The sequence below is a fragment of the Lynx rufus genome, unplaced genomic scaffold, assembly GCF_022079265.1.
Source record: "Lynx rufus isolate CCGP_SWC_20201006 ecotype Redwood Valley unplaced genomic scaffold, mLynRuf1.p SCAF_5, whole genome shotgun sequence".
Lineage (NCBI taxonomy): Eukaryota > Metazoa > Chordata > Mammalia > Carnivora > Felidae > Lynx > Lynx rufus.
The window spans coordinates 9,369,543-9,394,012 of record NW_025814867.1 but is presented as its reverse complement, the minus strand read 5'-3'; the positions used below and the strand labels follow the sequence as shown (position 1 = coordinate 9,394,012).

General features: G+C 40.3%; 1 protein-coding gene across 1 annotated transcript in view; it reads left to right on the top strand.

The window, feature by feature from the left end:
* Nucleotides 1-24,470, top strand: part of ULK4 (unc-51 like kinase 4) — a 566,226-nt gene that overhangs the window by 29,463 nt on the left and 512,293 nt on the right. The window contains exons 11-13 of the mRNA XM_047099606.1: nucleotides 291-472; nucleotides 1,359-1,405; nucleotides 19,540-19,618. Of these exons, the coding sequence (XP_046955562.1) occupies nucleotides 291-472; nucleotides 1,359-1,405; nucleotides 19,540-19,618 (308 nt within the window). The remainder of the gene's footprint in view (nucleotides 1-290; nucleotides 473-1,358; nucleotides 1,406-19,539; nucleotides 19,619-24,470) is intronic.

Genomic DNA, 24,470 nt, shown 5'->3' with positions numbered 1-24,470 from the left:
ACACAGAATCCGAAGCAGGCTCCAGGCTCTGAGCGGTCAGCACAGAGCCTGATGCGGGGCTTGAACTCACGGTCCGCGAGATCATGACCTGAGCTGAAGTCGGACGCTTAACCGACTGAGCCACCCAGGCGCCCCGGACTTTATGGTTTTGACATTGTAAATTTATGATTGCCTTTGTCCTCAGCTGCTGAAATTCTGCTTTCCGTTTTTTATTTCTCTTGTAGTGTTTTCAGCAATTTTTTTTTTTTTTTTACCTGATACCCACTTTTAATTTGTTCTTTCCTCTCCAGTGGATAAATTAGCATTTCTAAAAGACCAAGACTGGAACGACTTTTTGCAGCAGGTGTGCTCACAGATCGACTCCACTGAGAAGAGCACGGGGGCCTCGCGAGCCAAGCTGAACCTCCTTTGCTATTTGTGTGTCGTGACTGGACACCGGGAGGTGGCCACGCGCCTCCTCCATTCACCTCTGGTGGGTAGTTCAGTTGTGAAGTCTCCTTTCGTGGTCCTGGCAGCCTGCCTTTGGCGTGTAGCTTTCGTGTTTCTATTAAGATTAAAACATCAGTGCTAAAATACTCATTTGATTTAGGTGCAGTGAAAAGAAAAGAAAAAGATTTATCAAGATTACAGGTTTGCCAGAATTTTGTCCAGTCGTTAGATCCGAAAGAAGTTGAGTAGACGGTGATCTTGAACTTTTTCTTTTGTTATACTCTGGCTTGCGTTTTATTTTAACTTGTAATAATTGTAAGATATTTTTCATATCTGAAATCTTAAGACATTAGACCTGGTCATCAGCTGCCAGAATGAGCTGCCCATGTGGAACAAGGCCTGCTTTCCTGGGTTGACCTGGCAAACTCCCGAGATTTCTGATATCACTCTGATAGGAGACCCAGAGTCTCTAAGGCTTTTCTTTCTTTTTCCCCTGCAAATATTTTCTTGGACTGTCTTGGCCATCGGTAAAACCACAGGAGTTTGGTAGAGCTTTTGAAGTCTTCCTCAGAAAGGGGTTACAGGGTCTGGGGCATTGGGGCATTGGGGAACTGGCTTGAAAAAATTTAAATTTGTTTGCTTCCAAGATAGTATTGAGGTTACTTGTTTGGTGCTTGGTGTGTGTTTGGGAGCAACGCGGGCGTGGGGGCACGTTTATGGAATGTAACTGGGTAGGAGAAACAAAGTAATGTTCTTAGTGTTTATTTTTATCTTGTGTGTTCAGTGCTTTTGCATCTTCCTGAGTAATTGATTATCTCCTAATGCAGGATTCACATTTCAATTGTATACAGGTCTGATTTAACTTAGCAGTCACTTTCTGTGTTATTTCATGAAGGAAATGTACATCTTGTTTTATTCTTTTATTCTAGTTCCATTTACTAATCCAGCATTTGCGAATAGCTCCAAACTGGGATATGTAAGTAACATTTATATTTAAGTAAATTATTCTTCGTTATTGTAAGTCATTACAACATACGTGTTTATCAAAAGCACATGGTCCTAAGTACTTATGTACTGAAGTAATCATTACTGTGAATCCTTGGCAATTTCTATAGGCATCCCAACTGTAAGTTTAAAAAGATTTCGGAATAGGCCTTACACTCCAATCCTAGGATTCTATGAACTATACCTGGAAACTTTGTTACTGTTACTCTTTGGCGTATTCTTGATCAGATACTTTACTTTTGATCCCTGTTTTAGTTCTTGCTGCGGAGTTTTCCCTTGCCACTGCATCTTTCTCTGGCGTAATGCCTGACTCCCTTATGATGTTATTTAAAATCTAATGGTATTATGCTCTGTAAACCCCTGATAGAAGTGTATGATATACTTGTTCAGTATGCAGACAGCATACCATTAGGTAAAGTGTTGGAAGGCTCTGGTTTCCAGTTGCCAGGGAGACCTGGCCAGATGATTACTTTTTTCTGAGTCTCTACTTCGCGAAGAGTCTGTGTGGGGTGATGAAATCGCATGGGTTTCCGATTCACAGACCTGGGTGTGGATCACAGATCTGCCCCCTGGGCAACTGCCGTAAGTGCTGAGCCTCAGTTTCCTCAACTGTAAAATGGGGATAGCATATCTACCTCATAGATTCTTGTTAACTGAATTTTGAGGGGTGCCTGGGTGGCTGAGTGGGTTAAGCATCTTGATTTCAGCTCAGGTCATGATGTCATGGATCATGGGATCACGCCCCACGTCGGGCTACACACTGACAGCGTGGAGCCTGCTTGGGATTCTGTTTCTGCCTCTGTCTCTCTCAAAATAAAGAAGCTTAAAAAAACGGAATGAGATAAATATATGAAATGCCTTGCATAGTGCCTGATTCTTCCTGGGTAGGTAGTAAATGTTGGGGTGTGGAGGCTGCAGTGGTTGTATTTGATATTATCAAGCCTGTTTATCTTACTGTTAGAGAAGCACATGAAGACATGAAGGTGAAAGGTTTTGTGCAACGTGGTAATGATGGTAAGATAGCAATTATCCTTTGCTGGCAAAATTTGTGGGAAACGAGGTATTCACAAAATCCTTTCTTGGATAATTTTTGTTATGCATCTTCTAGGGTCACTTTCCCAAGGTAAAACCTGGCATTGCAACTAGGATTTTTAGGCTTTTTTGAGTGTGTAAAACTTTGAGAAGGTTTGCGGCGTGCTCACCGAAAAGCCAACAAAACCGAGCACTTGAGCTACAACTTACATTCTTGACTGGGGTGCCCCCTGCTGACTTGTTGTGTTGTTGGGGGGGAAACAAAACCTTTTTTAATCTTTTCCAAGTACTGTTGTTTCCCCCTATTTTTTAGCTTGAAGCTTAATTGTAAAACAGCTTGTGTTTGAGGAAAATGATAAAAACTAAGGTGGACACATCCTCTGCTTGGAACCTTCATTTATTGTCTTTGTCCATTCAGACGCCAGTTCCTTCAGTGAGGCCTTCTCTGACCCAGGTCGTATCACCTTCTCTGACCCAGGTCGTATCACCTTAATAGCATGTAGGGTCCTTAGCTGGGGGATTGACCATCACTGTTGAAACGGGTATGTTTATTCCTTGGCTTTTTTTAGCATATAGGAAAACAAAACAGAATAACACAGAATTTGGTTTCTCTTCCCCTTTTGACATAATATTTTTTAATGTCATTAAATATTTAAGTTTTTTTTTTCAGGGTACGCCTTTTCTTGTCTGCTATGAGTGCCTAATCATTTAATTTACCCTGTTCCCTATTTTTGGATGATACTATAACACTGCAAATAATATGCTGGTGAACATTTTTGTGCTTAACTGTTGGTGCATGTTTGTTTTCTCTTTTTCCCTTTATGGCAGATTCTTAGAAGGAATGAGTAGAAGGCAATAAATAGTTTTGTGACTTCTGATAAATTGCTAAAACATTCTTTTTTTTTTTTTAAAATTTTTTTTTTTTTTCAACGTTTATTTATTTTTGGGACAGAGAGAGACAGAGCATGAACGGGGGAGGGGCAGAGAGAGAGGGAGACACAGAACCGGAAACAGGCTCCAGGCTCCGAGCCATCAGCCCAGAGCCCGACGCGGGACTCGAACTCACGGACCGCGAGATCGTGACCTGGCTGAAGTCGGACGCTTAACCGACTGCGCCACCCAGGCGCCCCTAAAACATTCTTAACAAACACCGTATCGACATGCATTCCCACTTGGTGTGTATAAAAATGCTCTCGTTAGACTTTTCAAAAGCGGAGGGGTGCCTGAGTGGCTCCGTTTAAGTGTCCGACTCTTGGTTTTGGCTCAGGTTGTGTTCTTGTGGTCCATGAGTTCAGACTGCGCATTGGGCTCTGCGCAGACAGTGTGGAGCCTGCTTGGGATTTTCTCTCTCTTCCCTCACTCTCCCCCTCTGCATACTCTGTCTTACTCAAAATAAATAAACTTAAATAAAAAAAATTTACTTTCAACAGTGGATAATTATGAAATTTTGTATCCTTTGCCAATAAACTTTATCAAGGTATATGATACACACATAATAATACATAATATTGTAATTAAGAAACTAGATTAACTGTGGGAATGTGCATAATATACGTAATGTGAAATTTACCACTTTAGTGTATCTTTAGTGTGCAATTCAGTGGTATTAAGTACATTTACAATGTTGTGCGACTATCACCACTATTCCCAGAACTTTTTCATCATCCCAAACGGAAGCCATTACTCATCGAACAGTAACTCCCCTTTCCCCTCCTAGTTCTGGTAACCTCTCTAATACTCTTTATGAATTTGCCTTTTCTGTGTGTAATATAAGTGGGATCTTCTATTGTCTCTTTGTACCTGGCTTAATTCCCTTAGCTTAACGTTTTCGGAGTTCAGCCATGTTTAGCACGTATCAGAATGTCATTCCTTTTTAATGTTGATTAACATCCAATATATGTTTATGCCACATTTTGTTTGTTTGCATCTGTTGATGGACATTTGGGTTGCTTCTACCTTGTACTATTGCAAATAATGCTGCTGTGAACATTGGGGTACAAATAATCTGTTAGAGTCCCTGCTTTCAGTTATTTTGGGTATATACCTAGGAATGGAATTATTGGATTATTTGGTAATTCTGTCTTTTCATTTATTGAGTAAATATCCTGTTTTCCACAGCAGCTGTACTAATTTACATTCCCTCCAGCGGTGCACAAGGGTTCAGTTTTCTCCACGTCCTCTTCATCATTTTTTTTTTTAATAGTAGCTGTCCTAATGAGTGTGAAGCTGTCATTATAGTTTTGATTTGCATTTTGTTAATGACTAGTAATGTTGGGCATCTTTTCACGTACTTATTGGCCATTTGTTTGTCTTCTTTGGAGAAAAGTCTGTTCATGTCCTTTGCCTATTTTCTTTTTCTTTTTTCTTTCTTTTTTTTTTTAAGCTTATTCTGAGAGAAAGAGCACATCTGTGAGCGGGGGGAGGGGCAGAGAGAGAAAGAGAGGAGAGAGGAGCATAGCACGGAGCCCAGTGCAGGCTCGAACTCACAAGCCTTGAGATCACAACCTGAACCAAAATGCAGAGACGGATGCTTAACTGACTGAGCCACCCTGGTGCCCCTCCTTTGCCTATTTTCTAATTGGGTTGTTGTGTGTTGTTGATTAATAAGAGTTCTTTATAGATTCTGGATATTAACCCCTTATCAGATTATATGGCTTGCAAATTTTTTTCTCCTGTTCTGTGGTTGCCTTTTTTACTCTTGGTAGTGTCCTTTGATGCATAAAAGTTAAATTTTGATGAAATCCAGATTTCTCATTTTTTCTTTTGTTGCCTGCGCTCTTAATGTCATATGCAAGAAATCATTGCCAGATTCAGGGTCTTAAAGCTTTTTATTTCTTCTCAGAGTTTTATAGTTTTAGCTTTTATATTTAGGTTTTTGATCCATTTTGAGTTAGTTTTTGTATATAGTGTTGGGTAAGGGTCTAACTTCATTCTTTTGCACGTGTATATCCAGTTTTCCTAGCACCATTTGTTGAAAGGGCTACTTTTCCCCCATTGAATGGTATGGCATCCTTGTCGGTAATCCTTTGACAAAATATGTGAGGGTTTATTTCAGGGCTGTCTCTTCCATCCCATGAGTCTATATATCAGTCTTTATGCCAGGACCACCGTGTCTTGATTACCACAGTTTTGTAGTAAATTGTGCAGTCACGAAGCGTGAGACCTCTAACTTTGTTCTTCTTTTTCAAGATTATTTTGCCTGTTTGGGGTCCTTTGGGACCCTTTTGAATTTTAGGAAGGACTTTTCTAATTTTTGGCCTAAGTTTGGCACTTGAATAAAGTAAATTGTCATCATCAATTTTTTAAATACCGTTTCTTCATTTGTGAATTCTTGGCCCTACTTTACCTTTTGGTTGATTGGATTTCATTTGTTTTCATTAGTCTTTTTTTTTTTTTTTTTTTTTTTTTTAAGATGTCTCAGAGGCTCTGCTTCTGTAGTCGTTGCCTCCTCAGAACTTTCTGTCCAGTGTTAGGGCTCAGGAAGAGGGGGCTGAATGCGACCTTCTTGTGCCCCCAGGCCTTGCTCACCCCTATGTCGGGCTTCAGAGTTTTCTCGCTGTCTCCGGTCAGCACACCCCCTAAGACTCGGATGCCAACCTTCTTCCTCTGCTTCCATGGGAGTAGTTTGATTTTTGTTTTTCAGTGCCTGCATTTTTCTTTGGATCCCGGGCCTGCAAAACTTTACTGGAATGTGCCTACGTATTGCATTTTACTAATTTGCTTTGACAATTTTTTAAGTGCTTCAGCCTTTCTTTAGCTTCCCTATTTCTTTATGATTTCTTCGTCTGTGTTTCGTCCTTTTTCTGCTCCTGAAACTCCTATAGGATGGGTGTGGGATTTCCTGTCTCTTGACTCTTCATTTTGTTTTGCTTTTCTTGCTCCCTTTTGTTGAGATAGTTCACATACTGTAAAATTCACCTTTTCTGTTTGTTTTTATTAAGAGTTTATTTTCTAGAGCAGTTTTAGGCTCGCAGCAACATTTAAAAGAAGGTACAGAGATCTATACTTCCTGCCTCCACACATGCGTAGCCTTCCCCATTATCAACACCCCCTACTAGAGTGGTACATTTGCTACAACTACATTGTTAAACCTGCACTGGCATGTTACAATCACCCAAAATTCATAGTTTATACTTCCCTCTTGGTTTTATACCTTCCATGGATTTGGACAAATGCATAATGACCTGTATTGTCATTATGGGATCATACAGAGTGTTTTCATTGCCCTAAAAATCTGTGTTCCACCTATTCATCCCTCTGACCGTCGCTCAACTTTTTACTTTGTCCATAGTCTTGTCTTTTCTCCAGAATCCCTACTTGGAATCCTACGATGTTGGTACCCTACACTATGTGGACTTCAGATGGGCTTTTTTAAGATTTCTCCATCTCTTTTCATGGCTTGACAGCTCCTTTCTTTTTAGTGCCAAATAGCACATCGTCTGCATGTACCACAGTGTGTTTATTCACATACTGAAGGACATCCTGGCTGCTTCCAGGTTTAGCATAATATGTGAATAAAGCTGCTGTTAACACCGTGTGGACATATGCTTTCAACCCCTGTGGCTAAGTACCAAAGTACCAAGGAGCAGGACTCCTGGACTGTGTGTTAGGAGTAGGTTTAGTTTTGTGAGAAACTCCCAAATTGTCTTCCTCTTCCAAAGGGGCTCTACCATTTCGTATTCCCACTGGGGACAAATGAGAGTTCCTGTTGCTCCATAGCTTTGCTAATGTTTGGTCTTTGCCAGTGTTTTGGATTTTGGCCATTCTTCTTGGTGTGTAGTGGCATATTGTTTTAATTGGCATTTCCCTGATGACCTATGATGTGGAGCATTTGCTCATAGGTTTATTTGCCATCTGTTTATCTTCTTTGTTGAGGTGTTGTTAAGATCTTTGGCTTGTTTCTTCATTGGGTTGTTTTCTTGTTGTTGAATTTTTAATGTTTATTTTTGAGAGAGACAGAGTGTGAGTGTGGGAGGAGCAGAGACAGGGAGACACAGAATCCAAAGCAGGAGCTGTCAGCACAGAGCCCGACATGGGGCTCAGACTTGGGAACAGCAAGATCATGACCTAGGCCGAGGTCGGACGCTCCGCTGACGGAGCCACCCGGGTGCCCCTCTTATTGTTGAGTTTTAAAAGGTCTTTGTGCATTTTGAAAGACAGTCTTTTATCAAGTATGTCTTTGGCAAATAATTTCTTCCAGTCCTGGCTTATCTTCTCATTCTCTTGATGTTATCTTTTGCAGAATAGAAATTTTTATTAGACATTTTTTTAACGTTTATTTTTGAGAGAGAGACACACACAGTATGAGTGGGGGAGGGGCAGAGAGAGAGAGAGAGAGAGAGAGAGGAAGACACAGAATCTGAAGCAGGCTCCAGGCTCTGAGCTGTCAGCACAGAGCTGGATGCAGGGCTCGACCCCACAAACTGTGACATCATGACTAGAGCTGAAGTTGGACGCTTAACTGACTGAGCCACCCAGGTGCCCCTAGAAATTTTTATTTTAAATAAAGTCCAGCTTATTAATTATTTCTTTCATGGACTGTGCTTTTGATGGTTGTATCTAAAAGGTCATTGCCATACCTAAAGTTATGTGGGTTTTTTCCTGTTAGCTTATAGTAGTTTAAAATTTTTTTCTATTAAAAAAGTTTTTTTTAATGTTTATTCTTGAGAGAGAGAGAGAGAGAGAGAGAGCGTGAGCGCGCGCGCGCGAGCGGGGGAGGGGCAGAGACGGAGGGAGATGCAGAATCCAAAGCAGGCTCCAGGCCCTGAGCGGTCAGCACAGAGCCCGACGTAGGGCTCGAACTCACAGACTGCAAGATCATGACCTGAGCTGAAGTCGAATGTCCAACCGACTGAGCCACCCAGACGCCCCACGTGTAGTAGTTTTATACTTTGGCATTTTACGCTTAAGTTGATCTGTTTTGAATTTTTGTGACATGAATAAGATCTGTGTCTAGATTCCTTTTTTTTTTCTCATGTTGTGCAATTATGCTACCACCATTTGTTGAAAAGACCATCGTTGCTCCATTGTACTGCCTTTGCTCCTTTGTCATAGATCTTTGATTCTATTCATGTGAGTCTATTTCTTCTGTATTCTCTTTCATTGACCTTTTTGTTTATTCTTTTGTTAATACTACACTGTCTTGATTAACTGTAGCTTTATAGTGAATCTGGAAGTCGGGGGTTATCAGTCCTCCAACTTTGTTCTCCTAAAGTGTTGTGTGAGCTATTTTGGATCTTATGCCTCTCTGTATAAACCTTAGAATCAGTTTGTCAGTATCCACAAGATTTGCTGGGATTCTTTTTTATTTTTTATTGACATGAACATTTTATTACGAGTTGCACTTCCTTGAGTACATTCTCTTTTTGCTTTTGTTTTTTTTGTTTCAGGAAGATAATTTGGTGATTCATCACTTAAATATAACACCCAGTTCTCATCCCAACAAGTGCCCTCCTTAATGCCCATCACCCATTTGGCCCATCTCCAACCCACCACCCTTCCAACAATCCTCAGTTCTCTGTATTTAAGAGTCTCTTACAGTTTGCCTCCCTCTCTCTTTTTTCCTTCTGTTCCCCTATGTTCATCTGTTTTGTTGTTAAATTTCACATATGAGCGAAAACCTAAGGTATTTACCATTCTCTGACTTATTTTGCTCAGCATAATATACTCTGGTTCCATCCAAGATATTGTGAATGGCAAGATTTCATTGTTTTTGATTGCCGAGTAATATTCTGTTGTATGTATATACCGTATCTTCTTTATCAATTCATCACTTGATGGACACTTGGGCTCTTTCCATACTTTGGCCGTTGTTGATAGTGCTGCTTTAAACACTGAGGTGAATGTGCCCCCTCTGAATCAGCATTAAAAATTTTTTTTAATGTTTTATTTATTTTTGAGACAGAGATAGGGCATGAGTGGGGGAGAGGTAGAAGGAGAGGGGGACACGGAATCTGAAGCAGGCTCCAGGCTCTGAGCTGTCAGCCCAGAGCCCTACACGGGGCTCGATCCCATGAACTGTGAGATCATGACCTGAGCCGAAGTTGGGTGCTTAACCAGCTGAGCCACCCACGTGCACCCGAATCAGCATTTTTGTATCCTCTGGATAAACACCTAGTAGTGCAATTGCTGGGTCACAGGGTAGCTGTATTTTTAATTTTTTGAGGAAGCTCCATACTGTTTTCCAGAGTTACTGCACCAATTTGCATTCCCACAAGCAGTGCTAAAGCGTTCCCCTTTGCATCCTCACCAACATCTGTTGTTGTCTGAGTTGTTAACTTGAGCCATTCTGATAGGTGTGAGGCGGTGTCTCATTGTGGTTTTGATGTGTATTTCCTTGATGCTGAGTGATGTTGAGTATCTTTTCATGTGTCTGTTAGCCATCTGGATGTCTTTGGAAAAGCGTTTGTGTCTTTTGCCCATTTCTATACTGGGTTATTTGTTTTTCTGGTGTTGAGTTCGGTAAGTTCTTTATAGATTTTGTATACTAACCCTTTGTCTGATATGTCATTTGCAAATATTTTCTCCCATTCTGTTGCCTTTTAGTTTTGTTGATTGTTTCCTTTGGTGTGCAGAAGCTTTTTACCTTGAGAAAAAATTCATTTTTGCTTTTGTTTCCGTTGCCTCAGGAGACATGTCAAGTAAGCCATGTCAAGAAGTTGCTGTGGCCAGGGTCAAGGAGGTGGTTGCCTGCTTTCTCCCCTAGGATTCTGATGGTTTCCTGTCTTACATTTAGGTCTTTCATCCATTTTGAATTTATTTTTGTGTATGGTGTAAGAAAGGGGTCCAGATTCATTCTTCGGCATGTCGTTGTCCATTCTCCCAGCACCATTTGCCAAAGACACTGTCTTTATTCCATTGGATACTCTTTCCTGCTTTGTCGAAGATTAGTTGGCCATACATTTGTGGGCCCATCTGGGCTCTCTGTTGTGTTCATAGATCTATGTGTGTCTGTTTTTGTGCCAGTACCATACTGTCTTGATAATTACAGCTTTGTAATACAGCTTGAAATCCAGAATTGTGATGCCTCCAGCTTTGATTTTCTTTTTCAACATTACTTTAGCTATTCGGGGTCTTTTCTGGTTCCATACAAATTTTAGAATTGTTCTAGTTGTGTGAAGAATGCTGGTGTTATTTCAATAGGGATTACATTGAATGTATAGATTGCTTTGGGTAGTATCGACATTTTCACAGTATTCCTTCTGACAGTTCGTGAGCACAGGATGTTTTTCCATTTCTTCGTGTCCTCTTCAATTTGTTTCATAAGCTTTCTATAGTTTTCAGCTTACAGATGTTTTACATCTTTGGTTAGATTTATTCCTAGGTATCTGATGGTTTCGGTGCATTTGTAAATGGGAATGATTCTTTGATTTCTCTTTCTGCTGCTTCATTAATGGTGTATAGAAATGCAACCGATTTCTGTGTTCATTTTATGTCCTGTGACTTTGCTGAATTCACATATCAGTACTAGTAGTTTTTTGATGGAGTCTTTTGGGTTTTCCACGAGGAATATCATGGCATCTGCAGAGAGTGAAACTTTGACTTCTTCCTTGCCAATTTAGATGCCTTTTATTTCATTTTATTGTCTGATTGCTGAGGCTAAGGCTGCCAATACTGTGTAGAATAACAGTGGTAAGAGTGGACATCCCTGTCGTGTTCCTAACCTCAGGGGGGAAAGCTCTTAGTTTTTCCCCAGTGAGAATATTAGTTGTGGGTCTTTTGTATATGGCCTTTATGATCTTGAGGTATGTTTCTTCTATTCCTACTTTCTTGAGGGTTTTTTATCAAAGGATGCTGTATTTTGTCATACACCTTTTCTGTAGCTATTGAGAGGATCACGTGGTTCTTATCCTTTCTTTCATTAATGTGTATCACATTGATTTGTGGACAATGAACCAGCCCTACAGCCCAGGAATAAATTCCACTTGATCATGGTGAATAAATCCCACTTGGTCGTTCTTTTAGTGTATTGTTGGATCCTTTTGGCTAGTAGCTTTTTGCGAGGAGTTTTGCGTCTACGTTCATCAGGGATATAGGCCTGTAGTTCTTTTTATTGGCGTCTGTCTGGTTTTGGCATCAAGGTAATGCTGGCCTCATAGAATGAGTTTGGAGGTTTTCCTTCCTTAACTTGGTAGGGCTTTGGAAGTATATCGAATCTTGAGATCATGTTGGGAAGAACTCACATCGGGATAATATTGAGTCTTTTGATCCGTGAACATGTAATACCTTTCTATTCTTAGTTCTTGGATTTCATTAATCATAGTTTTGTACTTAATCATATAGATCTTGTACATATATTGTTAGATTCACAAGGATTTCATTTTTGGGTGTTGATGTAAATGGTATTGTGTTTTGTATTTCAAATACATATTTTTTAACGTTTTTTATTTTTGAGAGACACAGAGATGGAGTGCGAGCTGGGGAGGGACAGAGGGAGAGGGAGACACAGAATCTGAAGCAGGCTGCAGGCTCTGACCTGTCAGCACAGAGCCCGATGCGGGGCTTGAACCCACGAACCGTGAGATCATGACCTGAGCTGAAGTCGGCCACTTAACCGACTGAGCCACCCAGGCACCCTGTTTTTTATTTCCAACTCCACTTGTTAATATATAGGGAAGTGATTGACTTCTAGATGTTAACCTTGTATCCTGCACCTTGTCATAATCCGTAGTTCCTATAGTTTTTTTTTTTTTTTTTTGGCTTGGGAGTAGGATGGGGGGGTCATCAGTTCTTTAAGATTTTCTATAATCACATCTTATGTGAACAAAGAACTATATTTCTTCCTTCTTAATCTGCCTACCTTTTATTTCTTGTCCTACTACATTAGCTAGAGCGTTTAGTATGACATTGAGGAATGGTGGTGAGAGTCAACAGCCTTGATTTTAGTGGGAAAATCTTGAGTTTCCCAGATTTAAGTAGGATGTTGACTCTAGGTTTTTTGTAGATAGTCTTTACCAAGTTGAAAAAATTCCCCCTCTATTTCTAGTTTACTGAAAGCTTTTTAACATAAACGGGTGTTAGATTTTTGTCAAATGCTTTTTCTTCATCTCTTAGATTCTGTGTTTTTTTAGTTTGTAGATGTGATGACAATTGTTTTTTGAAAACCGGATGTTAAATGGTTTTTAGCATATTCACAAAGTTGTGTGACCACACCACTATCTAATTTCAGAATATTTTCATCACCCAGTGAAACCCCATGTCCATTGCTCCTTTTCCCTTGGTCCCTGCAAACCACTAATCTACTTTCTGTCTGTAGCTTTATTCATTTCGAATATTTTGTATAAGTGAGATACACCAAATGTGATGTGTGTGTGTGTGTCTGTCCTCTTTCACTTAGCATATGGTTTATCAGTACTTCATTTCTTTTAGTGTTAGAGAGAGAGAGGCAGAGGCAGTGAGAGGGAGACACAGAATCCAAAGCAGGCTCCAGGCTCTGAGCTGTCAGCACAGAGTCAGATGCGGGGCTTGAACCATGAACCATGAAATCACGACCTGAGGCAAAGTCGAACGCTTAACTGACTGAGCCACTCAGGTGCCCCTGTACTTCAGTTTTTTTTTGTTTTTTGTTTTCTGTTTTTTAAACATTTATTCATTTATGAGAGAGAGAGAGAGCACACACTCTGGAGCCAGGGAGGGGCAGAGGGAGAGGGAGACAGAATCCAAAGCCAGTTCCGGGCTGTGTGCTGACAGCTCAGAGCCCAGATGTGGGGCTCCAAAGTCGGACGCTTAACTGACTGAGCCGCCTAAGCGCCCGCTGCGTCAGTCTTTCTATGACTGGGTAGTATTCCATTGTACAGGTAATACAACATCTTGATTATCCATTCTTGATGAACACTTAGGTTGTTTCCAAATTTGGCTGTTGAGAATGATGCTGCTGTGAACATTTTCACACAAGGTTTTATGTGGACGTATTTTTTTCACGTCTCTTGGATGTATACCTAGTAGGGGAATTGTTGGGTCCTGTGGTAATTCTTTAAGCTTTTGAAGAACTTCCAGACTCTTTCAGTGTTCTTCCTTGGTTTTATCTTTGAGTTTTCAAGTTTGATGTTTATCCCTGCTCATCTTATTCTGGAGAATCTCTATTGTATTTCAACACTCATTACATTTTGGTTTCCACTTTCATGTTCTGGTTGACCCTTTTCTCTAACTGCTTGTATTTGGCCTATTTGTGTACTTTTGAATTTGAGGATAAATTGTAGGATTATAAAAATTCTGTTTTGGAACAGAATTTAGGGTTAAGTATGATAACAAATATTCAGGGTTAAACATTAGGATTATACAAGTTACATTCTTATCTCCTCGGCCTGTAGGTCGGGTCTTATTTTTCATCACGGTCTTGCTTTTTAATGTTGCTCGTTCCTCAGATCCTTAGTGGTCTTCGGGACTGAGTTTGTTGTACGAGTAAACGGTTAAACTGATCGGGATAGAAGTTGGCGATACCAGTTTTCTCTGTGCTTCTCTAAGTCTGTTTCTCCAGCAACTTTTTTTTTTTTTTTTCAGATTTTTATTTAAATTCTAGCTAGTTAACATAGAGTGTAATACTGGTCTCAGGAGTAGAATTTGGCATTTCCTCATTTACGTATAACACTCCATGCCCATCATCAGTGCCCTCCTTGATACCCACCCTTGATTTAGCCCCCCCCTCCCAACCTGTCTCTCCCCATCAGCCCTCAGTTTGTTCTCTGTAGTCAAGAGTCTCTTCTGGTTTGCTTCCTTCTTTCTTTCTTTCCTTACTGTATGTTCATCTGTTTTTTAAACTCCACGTATGAGTGAAATCATACGGTATTTGTCTTTGACCGACTTATTTCGCTTAGCATGATACACTCTCGCTTCATCCACATTGTTGCACATGGCAACATTTCATTCTTTTTGATGGCTGTGTAATCTTGCATTGTGCATATATACCACTTCTTCTTTACCCGATCATCAGTTGTTAGACATTTGGGCTCTTTCCCTAGTTTGCATATTGTTGGTAACGCTGCTATAGACGTTAGGGTGCGTGTGCCCCTTCGGATCTGTATTCTTGTATCCTTTGGGTGAATATCTAGTGGTGGAATTGGCAGCAGCTTCTTTAAAGGGAGAGCTGACGCGTGAGTGGTGATGCCTGTTGACTGATGGACTTGTATGTTGGGAGCCCAGCTGGCTGGAGAGCAGGCAGGCAAGCCGTGGGCCTCTTGAGGAGTTGCGAGGATGGGTTTTTCTTGGGGACGGAGCTGGCTTTCCTGCATTAACCCCCTTTTCTGCTCTATCTGGTGTAGAGGACAGCGGTCTCTGGTCCCCATATCTACATCTGTTTCCCACCTCAGGGTAGATTGCTTACCATAGGAATAATTTTCCATTTTTATCCTGGAGACCAGGGCTGCAGGGTTTATTCTGTGTTACCAAGGAGGGAGATGGGAAGGCAGCAGGACCTGGTTGGCTCACTCGTTCATTGTGTAGGTCTGCAATCTGGTGACTGTCCAGTGGCTCGTCCTTGCCTTCTCTTTCAGTTGACTCAACCTCTGGGGCTTCCTTGGGAATATCTGTCTTTATCTGTGGTTCTTAGGGAGTTCTTCTATTCATCTTCTGTCAATGTGATTTCATCTGTGCTGGTCACCCGGGATTTCCTTGTACGTTTTGGTCCACTTTCAGTCCTTCTTTCTGTTTACAGAAGATTTAATTATACATTTTTTAAAAAATTGTTTATTTTTGAGAGAGGGAGAGGGAGGCACGGAGGAGAGGGAGACACAGAACATGAAGCAGGTTCCAGGCTCTGAGCTGTCAGCACAGAGCCTGATGCAGGGCCTGAACTCACGGACCGTGACATCATGACCTGAGCTGAAGTTGGATGCCCAAGTGACTGAGCCACCCAGGCACTGCTGGTTATCATTTAATTATAAATTTGGTTTTCATTTATCAGACCCTTGAGAGAACAGAAAGGTGCGTGTCAGTGTCCAGTCTGCTACATAAAGCAGCAAAATGTCTTAGTTTCACTTTTATTTCTGTCGATTATGATTATGAATGATCGGCGTTTTCAATTTTCATTTGACACATCAGACATACAAAAGTGCTTCTGAGTTTACGAGTATTTAGGTTTTTTTGCTTTATATTTCTTGTTGCATTTTTATAACGTAGTATGTTCTGTATAATTTCTGCCTTTGGGGATTCTGTGGATTTATCTTTGTGGTCTAATATAAAATCATTCTTAAAAATGTTAAATGTAGTGGTAATAATAGCTAACCCACACAGCACATATTACATGTCAGACGACATGGTAATTTCTTGGCAAGGATTATCTCCTTTGATTCTCTGAGCACCTTGATTAGGTACATACTGTAGTCAGTCCATCAAAGTAACCAGGGACATGAAGGATGAGTCAGTAACCCAAGGAACTGTCCTTCCTTCTTCCTCATGGTGGGGTCAAGGCTAGGCCCAGCACATTTCATTTCAGGGTGATAAACACCACCCTATACTGCTTCTCATTGAATTAGTGTGGTCACTGTTGGTAGGTTGTAGTAAGTTTGGTATATACATTTGTTACTTTGACCTTCATAGTTTTATTATGGATGCTTGTATGTATGTATGTGTTCATGTGGCCTTCTTGCTGTGCTTGGAAGAGAAGCAGGTTGAATTTCCCCACTATTCTTGGGTTAACTTTTAATTCTTTGTTATATGGTGTATAACGATGCCCTGTGTAGGTTGTACTGCTTTTTCTTACAAGGGATCTTTTTCTCAATGATGTTAGCCCTAATTTTTTTTTTTTTTTGAGATTTATATTGGAAACCCTGTTCCACTTTTGTTTACCATGTACAGTCCTATATTTATCCACTCCTTTTCCACTAACATCTTTAGTTACCTTGTTTTAGGTGTCACTGTCCTATTCATTCAGCAAACGTTTATTGGGGCCTACTTGATGCGAGGTGTACTGTCTTGGGGCTTGCGGGGTTGGGCAAGACAAAGTCTTGCATTTGTGGACCTTCTGGGCTGGTAGGGGACACAGATAAGAAACAAGTAAACCCAAGAAGGAACTGGAGCATTTTGGATCTGCTCTAATGTGGTAACAACTAGCTGTATGTGGTTATTAAAGTTTACATTTAAAAGTAATTTAAAATTTTTTTTACTTGTATCAGCCATATTTTAAGTGCTCACTAGTCACATGTATGTGATGGATACTGTATTGAACAGTGTAGATAGGGAACGTGCCTGTCACCGCAGAAAGGTTATTGGTCAGTGCAGATGCTGTCCTGAGTATGGGGACACTTGTGAGGTACAGGGTATTGGGACTCCAGGGGTGCCTGAAATGGTGATATTTAAACAAGGGGCTGATTATGTGAAGAAGCCAGTTTTTTGAGGGCATCATATGTAGATATAGTTGTATGTAAGTATTTGGTATAGACTAAGGAATGTTTTGTTACTTTAAATAGTTGATAGTTTAAAACTATAAGGGTTTTAAGATGGTCTGTTTTTTTCTTTTTCTGATAGGAGTGGTTTCTGGTGAGATTGGTGAAAACATTTACTTAGCACATTGTAATACATTTTTCTTTTACTTGAATAAATCTTGTAGGCATTATTTAATTTTGTAGAATGAAAAAACAATTTAGTGTTTCATAAGTACTTTGGGCTTGTCTTTGAACTAAGATAAAGTAAGTTTTTGCTCTGCGTCCTCTAATTCTTTAGTCAGTTTCTGATACTAAGCATTTGTGTTTTCATCGTAAAAAAAAAATTCAGAAGTTAATCCATCTCTCCCTTGAAATTTCACGCGTTTGGAAATTGAAGCATAATTGACTTGGCCTTGGTCACAAAATGGGTCGGTGGCAGATCACTGACTAGATGCTTTTCCTTGTAACTTCTGGTCCAATGTCCTACCAATCTTTTTTTTTTTTTTTTTTTCCAAATTGATCACTTTTAAAGTATAATTTTTTTAAGACAATCTCCTCAACACATGGTGTTGGGAAAACCGGATAGCTCCATGGAAAAGAATGAAACTGGACCACTTTCTTACACCATACACAAAAATAAATTCAAAATGGGTGAATGGTCTAAATGGGAGAACCGAAACCATGAAAATCCTAGAAGAGCGCACAGGCAGTGATGTCTCTGACGTCGGGGAAAGCATCATTTTTCTAGATCTGTCTCCTGAGGCAAGGGAAATAGAAGCAAAAATAAACTGTTGGCACTACATCAAAATAAAAGGCAACCTGTGGAATGGATAGAAGATATTTGCAAATGACATATCAGTATCAGTATCCAAAATATATAAAGAACTTCTACAACTCAACACCCAGAAAACAAATAATCCAATTATTTGTGGGCAGAAGACATGAACAGACATTGCTCCAGAGAAGACATCCACATGGCCAACAGACCTATGAAAAGATGCTCAACATCACTCATCATCAGGGAAATGCAAATCAAAACTACGAGATATCAACTCACACCTATCAGAATGGCTTAAAATAAAAAACACAAGAGACAACAGGTATTGACGAGGATGTGGAGAAAAAGGAAGCCCTGTACACCGTTGGGAATGCAAACTGGTGCAGCCACTGTGGAAAACAGTATGGAGGTTCCTCAAAAATTAAAAATAGGACTACCCCACGATCCAGTAATCACACTAGTGGGTATTTATGCAAAGAATAACACTAATTCAGAGGGATACGTGCACCCCTATGTTCATAGCAGCATTATTTGCAATAGCTGAATTATGGAGGCAGCCCAAGTGTCCATACATAGGTGAATGGGTAAAAAAGATGTGGTATATATTCACAATGGCATATTACTCAGCCATAAAAAGAATGAAATCTTGCCATTTGCAACAGCATGGATGGAGCTGGAGTATAATGCTAGGGAAATAAGCCAGAGAAAGGTAAATATCATATGATTTCACTTGTATGTGGAATTTTAAGAAACAAATGAGCAAAGAAAAAAGACAAACCAAGAAACAGACTCTTAAACTGTAGAGAACAAATTGATGGTTAGTTGAGTGGGGAGTTGGGTGGGGAGATGGGTGAAATAGTGGATGGGGATTAAGGAGTGCACTTGTCATGATGGGCACTGGGTGATTTATGGAATTGTTGAGTCACTGTTGTATACCTGAAACTTCCATAACGTTGACTAAAGAATTAAAATTTAAAAAACAGTATACTCTTTTTATTTAGAGGCAGAATACTAATCATACAAATAACCTAGGACTTTTTCAGTTTGTATATGGTTAAGACATATGAATGGCTAATTCAAGAAGTGTTGAAATCCGTTAGAATTATGTCTGTATGTTAGAGTTCTGACAACATAAACACTTTCCTATGGTTCTTCTCTCAGTGTGATTTGTTTCCCTCCATGGGTCCTGTGTAGCTTAAGAACCAGGAAAGCAGAGGTTCTCTGGCTGACATGAACACTGATTAGCCCAGAGAATGTGCAAGCATCAATAAGAATATGGTTCTCAAAAAAAAAAAAAAAAAAAAAAGGAAAAAGAATACGGTTCTTATCAACTCACACATTCAACCATTTTTTCCGAATTAAAAAAATCTTATGACTAATTTTCTCCATGAAATAAAATTTTCCACCTGAAAATGATATTTAATAATTTATCAACCTTATTTTCTGTTGGATAATGAAACAGAAACTTCACTAAAACTAGTAGTTTTTGGGACAATATGTATATGATCCATGCTTATAAAAATTACTGTAGAAGTGGATATGTAAATGTTTAACTGTTCTGATATTTTCTCTCTTATGTATACAATCATTGGCCTAACAAGTGGAACATAACCTTCAGCCAAATACTGCTCGACTCAGAAATAAAACGGTTAATTACATTTTCCTTCTCCTCTGTGGTTAAGGCCTTCCAAAATTTTTATTTTGCATTTTCTATTAAAGCACGACTTGTTCAGCTTTAGTCCCATCACAACCAGTTCTGCAGAGGGCATTGCTGTTCATGTCTCCTGTACGTGAGCGTGCGTTTCTTGGGGCCATATTCATGGGAGAGTACATGGTTACCCCAGCACATCCCATTTTTATTTTATGTTAATGCTCATAATTGTGCGATGTTACTTGGTTTCCTAGTTCTCCTCAGACCTTATTTTTCTCCATTTACAGACGGGCCAAGGTTGCTCGGGTGATTGGTTTACTGGCCTCACACACAACTGAGCTCCAGGAAAATACACCTGTTACTGAGGTAATTGTTTTATTACTGAAATGTTATGAATGGCAAAAAAAAAAAAAAAAAAAAAAAATCGTTCCTGATTTTGTGATTTAGAACATGCAACTTTCGTTGACCTTCACGTAAGTTTTTCTTTGTGGAGTTGTGGCATTTGTAAAATAGGCTCAGTAGGCTCTTAGGCTTAAACACAGCCACACATTTGCAACCTGTTCTGTTATTAAAGGTGATATGGCAGAGTTAAAAGGCTTATAGGCTCTCTTATTATTTCAGTAATTTTTGGAGAAGGTTTATTTCATTGCTAGTTTCCTTGTAGTCTCTCTAACATCTTATTATACCTAATTTATTTCCTAGTGAAGCACAGCTCGTAATTCAGATTAAACTCCTTTTTACCCTGAAGTTAGTATTTACATCCTCATCAGTTGTCAGTTGTTTCTGACTGTGACCCCAGTATTTAATGGACGTGCATACTTGGAAGATATTTTGAAGTGTACACCATTTCTTTCGAGTACTGATACTGGGAAGCATCTCTTAATCAGTAAATTCAAGTCCCACTAAGTGAAATCTGTTGCACTGCCTTTTTGAGTGTCTGTTTCCCCTTGGATTGGGGAGTGTCAAGAGTTGAAATAGGTGAAAAGAACCAAGGCTTTTAGGGGCAAGGTTAAGAACTCCTGAAGGAAAGAGAAAGTGTGAAAGAGAGGGGATCTTGTAGAGCCAGAACCTGGTGGTATGGTATTTGAGACTTTAAGAGCAATTGTTGAGCCAAGTATTGTCCAATAGAACTTCCTGTAGCGATGAAAAATGTTCTGTAACTGTGCTGTCTGGTACCTCAGCCAGTTGCTGGGATGGCATCCCAGTTAGCCCTCTTCTGAGTAGATACAAATGGGCAGTTCATTTAAGGTCACTGGATTTCCTTTGCTTCAGTTCCATCCCCATTTTCTGCAAATTGTGAGAGCTCTGAGCTACTAAAGGAAATGGCACTAAGTCTAACCCTTTTTCTTGTTTTCTGGGACCAGTGTGACCCCTGATGGTACCTAACTTGGTTATCAGAGAGGAATAAACTAGACTTTTAATCTAAAATACCAAGCAGCTAGGGCAATATCACTCATCACAGAGGCTTAGTAGCTCAAAAGTTGGAGGGTGGCTTCTCATGACTCAGAACAAGGGTTTCCAATGAAATAGAGTGGCTGTAGGAGTTGAAAGAGAAGTTAAAGAAAAATTCTAAGACCTGTTCGTGACATTCTAGAGGGCTGGGTAATCAAAATTGGCAGTCAGTGCTCGGGAGCAGCGTGCCATGAAGAGTGAGCCCTGAAGGTACAAAATATGACTGTCATATAGGTGCTGTAATAAGTAGGATGAGTATCTTAGAAGTGGAGTGAGTGGATTTGAAGATCAGGGAGGCGCCTGGGTGGCTCAGTCAGTGAAGTGTCCAACTCTTGGTTTTGGCTCAGGTCATGATCTTATGGTTCGTGAGTTTGAGCCCTGTGTCAGGCTCCTCGCTGGCAGTGCAGAGCCTGTTTAGGATTCTCTTGCTCTCCCTTTCTCTCTGCCCCTCCTCCACTTGCTCTGTTTCTCTCTCAAAAATAAACAAACTCTGAAGATCAGCTGGAAGAATTCTCTTAGGATTCAGAAGAAAAAAAGAAAGGTTAAAAATTACGAACTTAAATCATGAAAGATAGTTCTGGAAGATCTGGTCTGTCCAGTATGGCAGGCACTAGCCTTTGAAAAGCAGGTGGTCTGGGGGCACCTGGGTGGCTCAGTTGGTTAAAACCGGTGTCTGACTTCAGCTTAGGTCATGATCTCACGGTTTGTGGGTTCAAGCCCCATATCAGGCTCTGCGCGGACAGCTCAGAGCCTGGAGCCTGCTTCAGATTCTGTGTCTCCCTTTCTCTCTGCCTCTCCTGCTCTCACTGTTGACACACACACACACTCACACTCTCTCTCTCTCAAAAATAAATAAACATTAAAAAAAATAAAAAAAAGGTAATCTGAATTGAGATGAACTTCAAGTAGAGAACACATACCAGATTTTGAAGACTCCATATGAAAAAAGAAAAAAGCATCTCACCTGTACATTTTTTATAGACTACATTTTCAAATGACTGAATATTATTTGGATAAAAATATTGTTTGGTTATTTCTGATAATGTATTTTTATGCAGATAATATTTTTGGATACATTTGGGTGGATAAATTATTACAGTTAATTTCACTTTTTTCTTTTTTGATATGGCTCCTAGAAAATTTTAAATCACCTTTGTGGCTTGAATTGTATTCCTGTTGGACAGCACTTGTCAAAGATAAACATAATGGGATTTCCAGAAGAAGAGATCAAAGCAAACATTCATGAAAGAAATAATAGAAGAAAATTTCACCCTGAGCTGAAAAAAGTCTCAATCTTTAGATGAAAGGTTTCACCAAATGTCAGGCAAGATGCTGAAAAAAGACCCATAATTAGTCCTATCCTGGTGAAATTTGTAATTATAAAGAGTAAAAGAAAACCAAAACTCAGGTTATAAACAAAAGTGAATTAGACTTGCATATAATTTATTTGTACCACTATTTCAGCTGAAGATCGCCGTGGAATTAGACCAACACTAAGAAAGCGGTAGAAAAAGAACACTTACGGGATCGTGTGACCTTAAATTTCTCTGTACAGCCATCCTGTTGTTTGATTTTTGAGGACAAAAGACTTTTTCAGAAATTCAGAGACTCCATCTTAATTTCACCCACATGTCTAAAAAATTGTACTCGAGCAAGCTGCTTGAGCAGCTGTCTGTAAACAAATCTTAAGGTAACAGAAAGCAGCAGCAAATATAGACAGTGACTCCATTAGCATCTAAGTCCAAATAGTAGCTGTTAATGTTGTGACATGTGACCTGGAAAGAATGGATTCTTCAGAAAGAATATATATATATATATACAATGTTAAAAAATGAATAGTAATATGGAAGTAAATTCTACATTGCTTTAGAAGATCTGGAAGGGTAGAGGAGAAGGGAATAGGAAAGAAAAAGGCAAATTCGTTGTTCTTTTACTATTTAAACATTTATTGAGTGTCTGCTATGGGTATGGTAGTGTGTTATGTGCAGGAAGACCATTATTCCAGGCACGTTCTTCCGGAAGAAATTCATCTACTATTTTCTATTTATTTTGTATTGATTTATTTTAACTATAAGTATTTACTGTATGAATACTATTTTGTATTTATTTATTTTAGAGAGAGAGCATGAGTGGGGAAGGACAGAGAGGGCGAGAGAATCCCAAGCAGGCTCCTCACTGCCAGCACATTGCCCAGCACCGGACTCGATCTAAAGAATTATGAGATCGTGACCTAAGCTGAAACCAAGAGTCGGACGCTTAACCGACTGAGCCACCCAGGCGTCCCTGATACTTTTTTTCCTTGTATTGATACTCTTTTATTCCTTGTTTAACAAATATTTGTTGGTGTCCGTGTACAAAGTACAGACTAGGTACCAGGGTATAGTGCTGAGCAAGAGAAATAAAAATGTTTTGATGGAGTGTACGTTCTAGTGTGAGGAGAGAGAGCAGATATCTAGTTTAGGTGCTAATAGATGCAGCGGAAAAGCTAAAGAAGGATAGTGGGGTCTGAGAGGGATGAGGTGATGGTGGCACTATTTTAGATGGGTTGGCCAGAGAAAGCCTGGGGTAGGAACATCCAGGAAGAGACCTGAAGGGTTTGAGGGAGCACGTCCCTCGGCTGGGTGAGCCGCACGTGCAAAGGGCTGGAGATCAGAGGAGCGGTTGGCATGTTTCGAGGAACAGCATGGAGGTGATGTAGCTGGAACTGAGCAAGAGGAAGACTCCTGGCAGGAGATGGGGTTAGTGAAGTCGCCAGGGGTGAGGTCGTCCCAAGCCTTGTCGTAAGCCCTGCTCAGATTTGGGACTTGATTCTGAATGAGATGGGAAGCCACTGAGCAGAGAGCCTCCATGTAGCTTGTATCTGAAGAGAATCACTCTGTCTGTTACAAGGACAGGGGCAAGGTCGAATCAGAGAAAGCACTTTAAGGGCCTGTGCTGTGCAGTAGTTCAGATGGTGATGGTGACTTGGATGGACTAGGTTCATAGTGGTAGATGCTGTAAAAAAAGAAAAATGATCTCAATCTGGATATGTGCTGTCTTTTGAGATTTTGAAATACCGAGGCATCAGAGAATTGCAAGTCAAAACCAACGTGAAATATCAAGACAGTCACCAGATTGGCAAAAATTAAAAAGCCTCAGTCCTAAATGTTGGTGAAAGTACTGAGCAGAAGCAAGGCTTCTGTGCTGCTGGTGGGGATGTACATGGGCATAGCCACTCTGGAAGACTGCTGGGTGATCATCTTCAAGAACTGAGTACATCTCCGGGCACCTGGGTGGCTCAGTCGGTCAAGCGTCTCACTTCGGCTCAGGTCATGATCTCACAGCCCGTGGGTTTGAGCCCCACATTGAGTTCTGTGCCGGTAGTTCAGAGCCTGGAGCCTGCTTGGGATTCTGTGTCTCCTCCTCTCTCTTCCCTTCCCTTGTTCTTTGTCGCTCTCTCTCAAAAATAAAGATGATAAAAAAAACAACAAAAAACTGAGCACATCTTTCCTCCGTAAGCCAGCATCTCCTCCTTTGTCACCCAGGGTACCAAATGACACACGAGAATGTGTATGACCGGCATGATTTGTAATAGCCCTAAATTTGAAATAACTCCCGTGTCTGTCAACAGTAGAACAAAGCGTGTCACCCTCACAGAGCGGAATACTAAATAGCGTGAATAGTGAGCCACAGCATTGGGTGGCAAGCCTGAATGAATCTCCTAGGCATAGACAGTTGTCCTAGATATCAGTAGGATGTTTTCTGGGAAAGACCGATCTGTAGACTC